The sequence below is a fragment of the Salmo salar genome, chromosome ssa02, assembly GCF_905237065.1.
Source record: "Salmo salar chromosome ssa02, Ssal_v3.1, whole genome shotgun sequence".
NCBI lineage: Eukaryota > Metazoa > Chordata > Actinopteri > Salmoniformes > Salmonidae > Salmo > Salmo salar.
In genome coordinates, this window is record NC_059443.1 from 40,481,757 (window position 1) to 40,492,264 (window position 10,508).

General features: G+C 44.5%; 1 protein-coding gene across 15 annotated transcripts in view; it reads left to right on the plus strand.

The window, feature by feature from the left end:
- Positions 1-10,209, plus strand: part of LOC106583045 (MAP7 domain-containing protein 1) — a 62,706-nt gene extending 52,497 nt beyond the window's left edge. For all 15 annotated transcript variants that reach the window (XM_014166879.2, XM_014166812.2, XM_045704268.1 and 12 more), the window contains 7 exons: positions 1,301-1,481; positions 2,600-2,704; positions 4,358-4,408; positions 4,491-4,551; positions 6,339-6,411; positions 6,992-7,227; positions 8,987-10,209. In XM_014166879.2, coding sequence (XP_014022354.2) covers positions 1,301-1,481; positions 2,600-2,704; positions 4,358-4,408; positions 4,491-4,551; positions 6,339-6,411; positions 6,992-7,227; positions 8,987-8,997 — 718 coding nt within the window. In that variant the 3' untranslated portion in view covers positions 8,998-10,209. The remainder of the gene's footprint in view (positions 1-1,300; positions 1,482-2,599; positions 2,705-4,357; positions 4,409-4,490; positions 4,552-6,338; positions 6,412-6,991; positions 7,228-8,986) is intronic.
- The last annotated feature ends 299 nt before the right edge of the window (positions 10,210-10,508 follow it).

Below are 10,508 nucleotides of genomic sequence, written 5' to 3' on the forward strand. Positions count from 1 at the left end.
GCAGATCCTCTCAAGCCACTCCTGCGTTGACTTGGATGTGTGCTTAGGGTTGTTGTCCTGTTGGAAGGTGAACTTTCTCCCCAGTCTGAGGTCTTGAGTGCTCTGGAGCAGGTTTTTATCAAGGATCTCTCTGTACTTTGCTCTGTTCATCTTTGCCTTGATCCTGACTAGTCTCCTATTCCTTGCAGCTGAAAAACATCCCCACAGCATGATGCTGCCGCCACCATGCTTCACCGTAGGGATGGTGCCAGGTTTCCTCCAGACGTGACGCTTGCCATTCAGGCCAAAGAGTTAAATCTTGGTTTCATCAGACCATAGAATCTTGTTTCTCATGGTCTGAGAGTCTTTAGGTGCCTTTTGGAAAACTCCAAGCGGGCTGTCATGTGCCGTTTACTGAGGAGTGGCTTCCATTTGGCCACTCTACCATAAAGGCCTGATTGGTGGAGTGTTGCAGAGATGGTTGTCCTTCTGGAAGGTTCTCCCATCTCAACAGAGGAACTCTATAGCTCTGTCAGAGTGACCATCGGGTTCTTGGTCACCTCCCTGACCAAGACCCTTCTCCCCCGATTGCTCAGTTTGGCCGGGCGGCCAACTCTAGGAAGAGTGTTGGTGGTTCCAAACTTCTTCCATTCAAGAATGATGGAGGCCACTGTGTTCTTGGGGACCTTCAATGCTGCAGAAATGTTTTGGTACCCTTCCCCAGACCTGTGCCTCGACACAATCCTGTCTCGGAGCTCTACGAACAATTCCTTCGACCTCATGGCTTGGTTTTAGCATGCACTGTCAACTGTGTGACCTTATATAGACAGGTGTGTGCCTTTCCAAATCATGTCCAATCAATTGAATTTGCCACAGGTGGGCTGTAAGTTGTAGAAACATCTCAAGGATGATCAATGGAAACAGGATGTACCTGAGCTCAATTTCGAGTCGCATAGCAAAGGGTCTGTATACTTATGTAAATAAGGTATTTCTGTTTTTTATTGTTAATACAGTTGCAAAAATGTCTAAACCTGTTTTTGGTTTGTCATTCTGGGGTATTGTGTGTAGATTGGATTTAGTTTTTTTTAAATCCATTTTAGAATAAGAGTAACATAACAAAATGTGAGAAAAGTCATGCTTTCCGAAGGCACTGCACATTTGTAAATGAGCCTATGCTTTGATTGGTAGACTGGTTGGATAGAGAGCCCCTGGTGATACATTATAGGTTGTATTGCTCGCTAGACTCATGGCGACACAGCGAAGGTGGGTAGGAGACTGCATTATAGGTAGGATTGCTAAATGCTTGTCGCCCTTTGCTCAGGGTCCTGCGAGAGGAGCGTAAGCTGCGGGAGGCGGAGGAGAGCCAGCGCAGAGAGGAGGAGGCGTGCCTCATGGCTGAGGAGCAGCGCCTGAGAGACGAGGCCCAGCGTGTGGATGAGGAGAAGGAGGCGCAGGAGAGAGCCAGGGCAGAACAGGAGGAGAATAAGCGCCTACAAAAACAGGTGAACAAGCACCCCCAACTACCAGCAGACAGAGGGGCTGTGTCTGTCCATCCGTCTGTCCGTCTGCTTTTCTTATTGTCCACCTGCTTTGTGACAGAGAGCCTTCTGTAACCCTGTCTGTCCCATATCACTACTTTAGCCAAGTTGGTCATCTACCTGACCTCATTTGATAAGGCATATCTCAAAACCAACCTTGTTTCGTATATTTGTTCAAATCAATTTCAACCAATGTGATTTGTCGTTAGCGTCGGTCAATATTTTCCCAGTGGCTACAGACATTGACATTAATGGCACATTGAATCGCCCCTTTCACTGTTTGGAGATCAGCAGAAAAGGCCCGAGTCCGTTTGACTCACTGACAACTTCCTGTGTCTACCAATGGTTTTACCGCCGTTGCTCAGGAGCAGTCGAGTCTAGGATCCCGACAAACAGATGTCAGTCAGTGAGCCAGAAAACACTGATTCAGAGAAGGGTTTGTTTGCAGTGTCAACATAGACTGTGTGATAGGAGATAGGAGCTGCCCCTGGGGTTGTTTGGTTTCTGTCTAAGTGGTGGTTTTCTCTGGCTGACGACCCTTTGATACCCTCTAGTGCGCTGTCAATGAAGTGTCATTCGTAGTTTCAATAATGATGTATTTAAAAAATACAGTAGGCTAGAAAGGGTATTGTGTTCAATGACAGGTTCAATACAATGACAAAATTCTAACAATGTTAGAAATATTCACTTCTGATACCACAAACAGTGACTGTATAAAGCTACAGGAAATACTATCTCCCTCAGGATAACGCATATACAACAACACTATTGGTGGTAGTAGCATGTTATTAGCCTCGTAAAATCCATACGATAAATAGCACACTAGAATGGACATTGGCGTCCCAGCAGTGTGACTAAAAGGGCTGTCGTCTTGGTCAGTAATATAATGTATCTCTACGGTATCTCTACGGTAAATCCTTACGGATTTCACATGAATCTCACATGTGATCCCATGTGAATGAAGTTAATGTGTTAACATGAAACCACATGCGCGTAAGCATATGTTCCAAAAACACATGTGAAATGTATTTTTTTTTTCTATAAGATTACATTGATTACATTGTAATCTGTATGCTTTCCAGAGAGAGGAGGCTGAGGCTAAGGCCAAGGAGGAGGCTGAGAAACAGCGTCTGGACAGAGAGAAACACTTCCAGAAGGAGGAGCAGGAGAGACTGGAGAGGAAAAAGGTAAGAAAAGATCCATGCATTCATTCTACTACATGAGTATACCCCACCAGAGTCCTCTCTACCCTGGTACCCATATCTGTGTGTATAGCCAACTCCTATCGAATTCCAGCTATTGCCACTATTGCCATCTCCTTCTAGAATTGTCATGCCAAACAGACTGGCACCGTAACAGACTTGCAGACTACTGTATTTCTTCTGTACTGTACATATTCCAAAGGTACAGAGGGAAATGTTTAGTACACATTACAGTAAGCACACACAGGGCCTTAGATCAGTCAAAAGGAACGTTGTTCTAGTAGCAACAGGAAATTATGCTTTAGCTTATGGTTACGTTTCTTTTTGTTTCACTCTTTAGACAAGGATTTGTTGAACATAATATCAACTCTCATATTCCTGCCGCCAAGAAGAATGATGTTGGCTTATCCTGGCTACTTGTTTTGATTTAAACAGTCTCTGTTTGTTTGAGCAGAAGATTATATACTAGGTCCAAGACCTCAGGCTATATATAAACAGTTATGGTGGAGAGTGAGTCCTAACTGGCCCAGTTCAGTGTGCAGTCCAGGGTTATGTGTTCTGCCCGCACCTGGTGTACCACTCACAGTCAGACCATACTGCAACCCTCTGAGTCTGCTCTCTCACTCTTGCTCTTTCTTTCTCTCTTACTCACCCTCTCTTTTTCTTTCCGCCTGTCTCTTGTCCACCTTCGTCCCTCACTCTCCTATTCTCCCCCCCCTTCTCTTTCTGTCTGTTTCTCTCTCTCCCTCTGTTTCTTTCTCTCCCTCTCTTTCTTTCCCTCTCTCTCTCTTTCCCTCTCTCTCTCTCCCCTCCTCGCTCCCTCTTTTCTCCCCCCTCTCTTATCTGAGGCCCATGCAGCTCAGCTGGTCGAAGCAGCTCCACATTGTGTGTTGAGCCAGGCTCTAGTGGTATTACTGCACAAGAACAGTATGTCCTCTACCCAAACGCCTGCTGAGTCACACGCCTCTGCACACTGCTCCACAGCTGCTGTTACATACCTGACTGGGTATGGATTCTGTGGATCACGCACACCAGTGGAGGCTGCTGAGGGGAGGACGGCTCATAATAATGGCTGGAACGGAACACGTGGAGTGGCATCTGTTGTACAACTGACTCGGTATCCCTTTAATGTATTTGATACCATTCCACTTATTCCGCTTCAGCCATTACCACGAACCCGTCCTCCCCAATTAATTTGCCACCAACCTCCTGTGGCACACACGGATCACCTAACTTTCCACTTTACCAATAGCGTGTATCAAAACTCAACATCAGAGCTGCCCCGCATCTGGCATATCTGTATGCTTTACTTGATTTATGGCAGCTAGCTCTTCTCTTAGCATCATGGCTATCTTGCATTCAGCTAGGCCGTCATTGTAAATAAGAATTTGTTCTTAACCGACTTGCCTGGTTAATTAAATAAAGGTTAAATAAAAATAAATATCTTGTACCAGGTAGGATTTGGGTGTTTGTTTAGCTGTTCGGTGCCAACAAGGAGTCCATTGAGATGAAGTTACTGCACAGTTACTGTATTACTGTGATTCAACCCATGGGGACTGAGCACTTAATCTGCATCCGCCATTTTGTTAACATTCTCAGTCTATTCCCTCTCTCTGATCGTTGTGCCTTCTTCCTTAGCGTCTCGAGCAGATCATGAAGAGGACGCGCAAGACAGACGGAGGGGAAAAGGTACGTTTGTTGTGAAGGCACAATGGCAATGCACTTCACTCGATTTAAAATGCATGTAACACGTGATAATCTATCTCTGTAGAAAGACACCAAGTCCCCACCTCCTTCCCAAGCCAATGGCAAAGAGGCCGAGAGCAGCAAAGGTAAGCAGAAAATGAAGAGCAGTGTAAATGGCGTCCATCTTTGTTCATTATATTGCTCTTGTGTTCAGGAAATCGATGTTTGGACTCGGAGTCAAACAATTCATCTCAATTAATCCTGAAAGGAAATGTATTGTAAATGTATTGGGCTCCCGAGTGGCGCAGTGGTCTAAGGCACTGCATCTCAGTGCTAGAGGCGTCACTACAGACACTGGTTCAAATCCAGGCTGTATCACGCACATTTGGCCCAGCGTCATCTGGGTTTGGCCGGTGTAGGCTGTCATTGTAAATAAGAATTTGTTCTTAACTGACTTGCCTAGTTAAATAAAAACATTATAATTTAGATTAGTTCATCAATGATATCCGGGGGGAACGGATTCAAACATCAGTGGGTCCCTGGTCCTTTTCCAGCCTATGTTTCACTGCCACATTAATGGGGAAGTTCAGCTCTAGATACTGACTGGTTTAATAAACGAATTAAGTCCCACTGGGCACAGATGTCTATTCCAAGTTGGTTCAACGTTGATTCAACCAGTGTGTGCCCAGTGGGATAATATGGCTTCTTTGATTGGATGGCTGTATCTGTCTTAATGTTAACTTTGACATTTGTTCACTCAAAATGAAAATGCAAATCCCCAAGATTTAGGCCAATTTCCAAGTTAGGATTTAGCCGACTGTGTGTTGCTTACGTTTACGTGATCTATTCCCTTCCTCTTCCTATATAATAGGAATCTTGTTGATTAGAATGCAGGGATTGAACTTCTACTTTTTCCCACCTCTCAGTTTAGCTTCAGTACTTTGTCAAGTCAAGTTTATCTAACCCATTTGTAAGTACTAAAAAACACGTTTCGTAAGAGCTCTCAAACAATAGAACAATATAAACATACATATGAACATGCACAGTCAAAAACAGCCAATGTAAATATGTGGCACAATTATCTCATTAGACTAGGCTAAAAGCATGAATGAAGTTAATATGTGGTGCTGCTAGTAAAGTGCTATAGTTACGGACAAAATGGATAAAAGGATAAAAAGGGACCTCCCTTCTGATATGTAGAATGTTGATCTTTGTTTCATCGCCATCTGCACTGTGTTCCCCTTCTCATATGAAGAGTATTTAATACTATTGTTAGAATCCCGGACCCACTGCTTTCATTTAGGACAGTATAACCCATGTGTGTGCTTATTGTTTGCAGTCCAAACCCAGTCTGGGGGATTTTCAGTTTCTGGGAATATTTTATGGCAATGCATTGCATTGCAGGGTTGGATTAGTGACTGTAAATGGACAACTCACCACATTCAGCCCATCAATTCAATTCAGTTTTCTTCTAACATAAGGCACAATAAATACAAATATTCACAAATATTACTCCTACTTATATAACCCTCATCCCCATTTGACCAGAGACACACACACACACACGCACATGCACACGTACACACACAACATTTGCAAATGAGAAGTATGAGTAGGAATGAGAATAGGGGATTTGGGTACATGTGGCCAGGTTTCCAGCATGGTGGAAACCATTATTGGAGGCACTGATGTGGTTGGGAGTCCAGGCAAGTTGGGTGGCGTTACTCCTCTCCAATCAGGCCTTTGGACATACTCACACAAACACACATGCTCAAATATGGACACACACACACACACACACACACGCAGTATCTAATCATGAATCCAGCACTGGTCGGATCCATCCTGCATATTGAGTTCTGTCTGTGCTTGCTTCAGGGTGGCCCTGAGAACTGAGTGTGTGTTTTACAGCGGATTTTATTTGTTTCCGCAGCCTCTGCTGACTACCAGCCAAGCCCCGAGATCAACAAGAATACAGAGAACGACCATAGTGGTGAGAGAGACAGGTAAGGTTCAACAACCATGTCCTCTATTTCCTCTTGTGTTAGAAATGTAAAATAGCAAGCCGTGCACTATTGTTATTACAAGACCACCATGCGCGCTAGAAAACAAGCAAACCAGAAACCAGCAGTATTGGATGCCTTCTAATCAAGACTTGTGCCGATTTGTATAGTTTCAAACCACAAAAGAAAACAGAGAGCCTCAATACATAGGCCTACAGTAGAATAGTAGAGATATTGTTTATTTATCTATAGAAATATGTTTTTGTTTGTGAGGGATAGTGTAATACAAGGTTTGAGGACTTCAGTTAGCCTCTGAGGGCAGACCAGGGTTGTATTCCGTCATGTCAGACGTTATGAATGTTGCAGATAGATAGATATAGAGCTGTCACCATTCTATCTGACAATCATTTCTGTTCTACACATTTGTAGACATTTCTATCTACGTTATATCTACAGTATAATGTTACATCTTCCTGAACAGGCCCGAGGGGAAAATCTGCAACTGAACCACTTGGGGCCGCAGTCCTTTTGTCTGTAACCATGTTTCACCCTCCCTCCCACCGTAACCATCTCCCTCCCACAGCTCCACGGTCCATGTGGTCAACGGTGTCCAGCCAGCCAGTCACGAGAATGGCCTGCCTAGCAAGGGGGACACCGCACACTTTGAGGAGATCATCCAGCTAGCCAATCAAGGCAACAGCAGCAATGGGGGGCGGGAGAAATCAGAGAGTGACATGCCCACTGAGCCAATCCTGGCCTTTGAAAGTGATGAGCCCTTCCTGAAAAAAGTGGGCCCCATGAAGCCTCAGCATGTCGCAGGTACATTGACAGAGGGAGAGAGAGGGAACTCCAAGGGCCGGTTCCCCGGACACAGATCATGTTTAGTCTTGGACTAAAATGCATTTGAATAGAGAATCTCCATTGAACATGCTTTTCAGTCTAAGACCAGGCTTAATCTGTGTCTTGGAATCTGTGTCTTGGAAACAGCCCTCAAATGACAACTTAACCTAATAATATTACATCAGCTCTGCCAATATTTGCAGTGATCCAAGCAAGGAATCGTATCTCGGTGTCCTCAACCTCCGAAGACTTTGAAGGATTATTTTTTACAGTGTTCTTAACTATAGATTAAGCTGGGGTTCATTTACAGCAGTAATAATGGTCTCGCATCTGCTCTGGCAGTTGACTCCTCACATTAGGGCCAGGGTTCACAACGTGCCATAAAGCGGCGCCATGGGTTCGTAGTGTTGTCCTTGGCAACGAAGAGCCATCCGACTGAGCAGGTCAGTTTAGTGCCGTCTCAGATGCAATTCGTCACCCGTGCGTACGTGAGTGTCCCTAGGGAAAGAGAGGGGGTGAGAAAGGGAGGTAGAGGGTGACAGAGGGAATCCTCCAGCCCCCAGTGGGTCTAAGGGGACACAGAGGGGAGGAGGGGGAGTGAGGTATCTTAATACTGACTGCTTTCGCTCCCAGAGCTCCGGTTGCTACTCTCAACACCCAGTGTTGAATTCCATGAGTGTTGGGGAGCTAGCTAGCTGCCAGGGATGGAAACAGAACCCCGGCCCAGTTATGTACCCCCATCCCCCTCACCCTCCTCCCCACGGCGTGGTCAGCATTACTGCCCCTCCCCTTAGTCCCCACCTGCCAGCCTGCCAGCAGGTCATAAATTATATCCAAAGCAAACAGAAGAGGGTAACCCAGCTGCAGAGCTTCAGCCACACGAGCTCCAACAATATGAACCACTTTAATCAGAGTGAATTCACTCTGCCACACACACTGCCTTCAAGTCACAGTCTCAGTCTTTCACAAGTTAACATCACATTTCTAATCTGCCCTGTCTGCATACCCCGCACTCTCTTACCATGATGACTTGGAGGGGTTATTTGGTTTATGGCCGTGGGGCTGGGGGTTTGTGACTGGGGAGATTAATGTATCGACGCTGATTGAATGTTACGATGTAATTCCATAGATTGGCAATCGGGGACATGTTTATTTCTAAACATACCGCCGGGGGCTAATTCAAATGGCGATACTTGTGAGCTATTGTGGTGGACCGTTTAGCAGCCTGACAGGTGCCTCTGTCAATCTATTGCTACTGTTAGCATCAATCAGGCTGTGTTTATCACACTCGTAGCGCTAGCTAGCTATCACTCACTCACATGATGGGCGACTGAATGGTCGTTGATGGTCTGCCATTAAAAGGAGTCAGGATTCTGTCTGGAGCATCTGCTGCTTGGTTTGATTAGCCTCTTCATAACCCTATAAAAACACGCCTATAAAGCCTTATGGGTCCATGCCCTGCGTGACATGCACTCAGGACCTTTTCAAATGTAGTATTTAGCCAGGTCAAGGGTTTATACGCCTTGTCATTAGCAGGGTCAGTGAGGGTGGGTCCTCCTCACACATTTACAAATGCTAAAATTGGCGACCATTTTGGCTCACCATTCAGATGGCACATTCAGAACGGCTCAAAATGGACACCATTTTGGATCGCTGGTGTTTTTCCTTGTTGTTGTGTGGTGTATCACTGTGTTGAAACTGACCCTCATCTTGTCCTCTCCGTCTATTATCTCTCCAGAGGTCCTGTGAGGTGTGCCACTCACGGAAGGCGATTCTTAGGCCCCCCACCTTCCCGAACCCAGCCTCCGCTCGTACGGGTAGAGAGCACCCTTCTTCCCGAAGGGGCACTTCCCCTATGACATGTGCCAAACCAATCACAGACTGCTTTCTAGGCCCCAAAAAACATAAACTTTACCTGGGAAAAGGGCCGATGAAGAAGAAGCAAAAAAAAGACACAAGCAAAATACAAAACAGGATATGACATCATCGCCACCCGACAGGGTGCATCAGTGTTACCATTTGTAGATGGTAGACGATATCACAGCATCAATTCTTCCATAACACTATCGTCCATGGTAGATTTCACCAGCCCTGAGGGGGGAAAAATACACATTTGACACTAATGAGTAATTGTTATTATTATGATGAGTTGAAAGAGAAATGAGTTGGCTTTTTTGTTTCTAATGTTTAGTTTATTTAAGTTGAAGAGAAATGTAAAGACTGGGTACAGTTTTATGTGAATAGTGTAAATGAAAACTTGAGCGTTGGACTAAAGGAGGGAGGGGTCTGTGGAATAAATAGTGTATGAATTTATGAAAGGAAGCCCGATGTTTACTTAACTCCTGCCTTTCAAGGTTTGCCCAGTAACTAATATGTATTGAAAACATAATGATACCGCCTCTGTAAGCATATTTTGTAAACGTTCTGTAAATGGAGCTTCGCTGCAAATAGAATGTCTCCAAAATACTGAAGAAGACGTTTGACAACGTTTTGACAATGTAAGAATGATGTTGTTGCAGCACAGCGTCAGCTGTCTCCAAGGAGTGCTGTGTCGACAGGTTTTCTGTTTGAACTGTTCCATTCCTCAATTATGATTGATTGTACTCTGAAATGAATATAGAAATGAACAAGGGATCAGTTGAATAAAAAACAGCACACACATGGGTACTCCAGATTCAGAATTGGTAAGCCTTGGGTCTAATCAGTGATCCATTCAGTTTAAATCAGTGTTGAAACAGAATGTACACGAGGGCATCGTTTTAAAAGTCAGTATGCAGTTTATTTTTTTTCTAAACCTGAGCAAGAAGCATGATATGTTGCCTCCATTGAGATTCCACAGATTCTAATGTGTTTGAAAAGGAAATGCTGGTGTGTGTGTATATGCTATAAATATATTTTGTTGTGTGTTGAAGGGTCAGAGGGAGTATCGGAGTCTTATTAAAGAGAAAATTGTTGTCTGTGGTTTAGTTTTCCTTCATTTGTTGGATGAGATTTGGAATGACACTTGAAACCAGCAAAAAGACGACAAAGAAAACACTGTCACTTACAAAACTGGCGAGACCAGCCTGAAAAGACAGACATACTGTAGAGTATGTTGAGGTTGAATGTGCTGATTGATTCTCTCAATGTCCGTCATTTATCAGAAACCGACAAATCGGACAAAGCGCATGACGTTTCACCAAGTAGTACAGTTAGGAAATATTTCCCCCTTTTAAGCCCTCAAAGTCCAATGTCAACTTATTTAGACACGCTGTTGACAG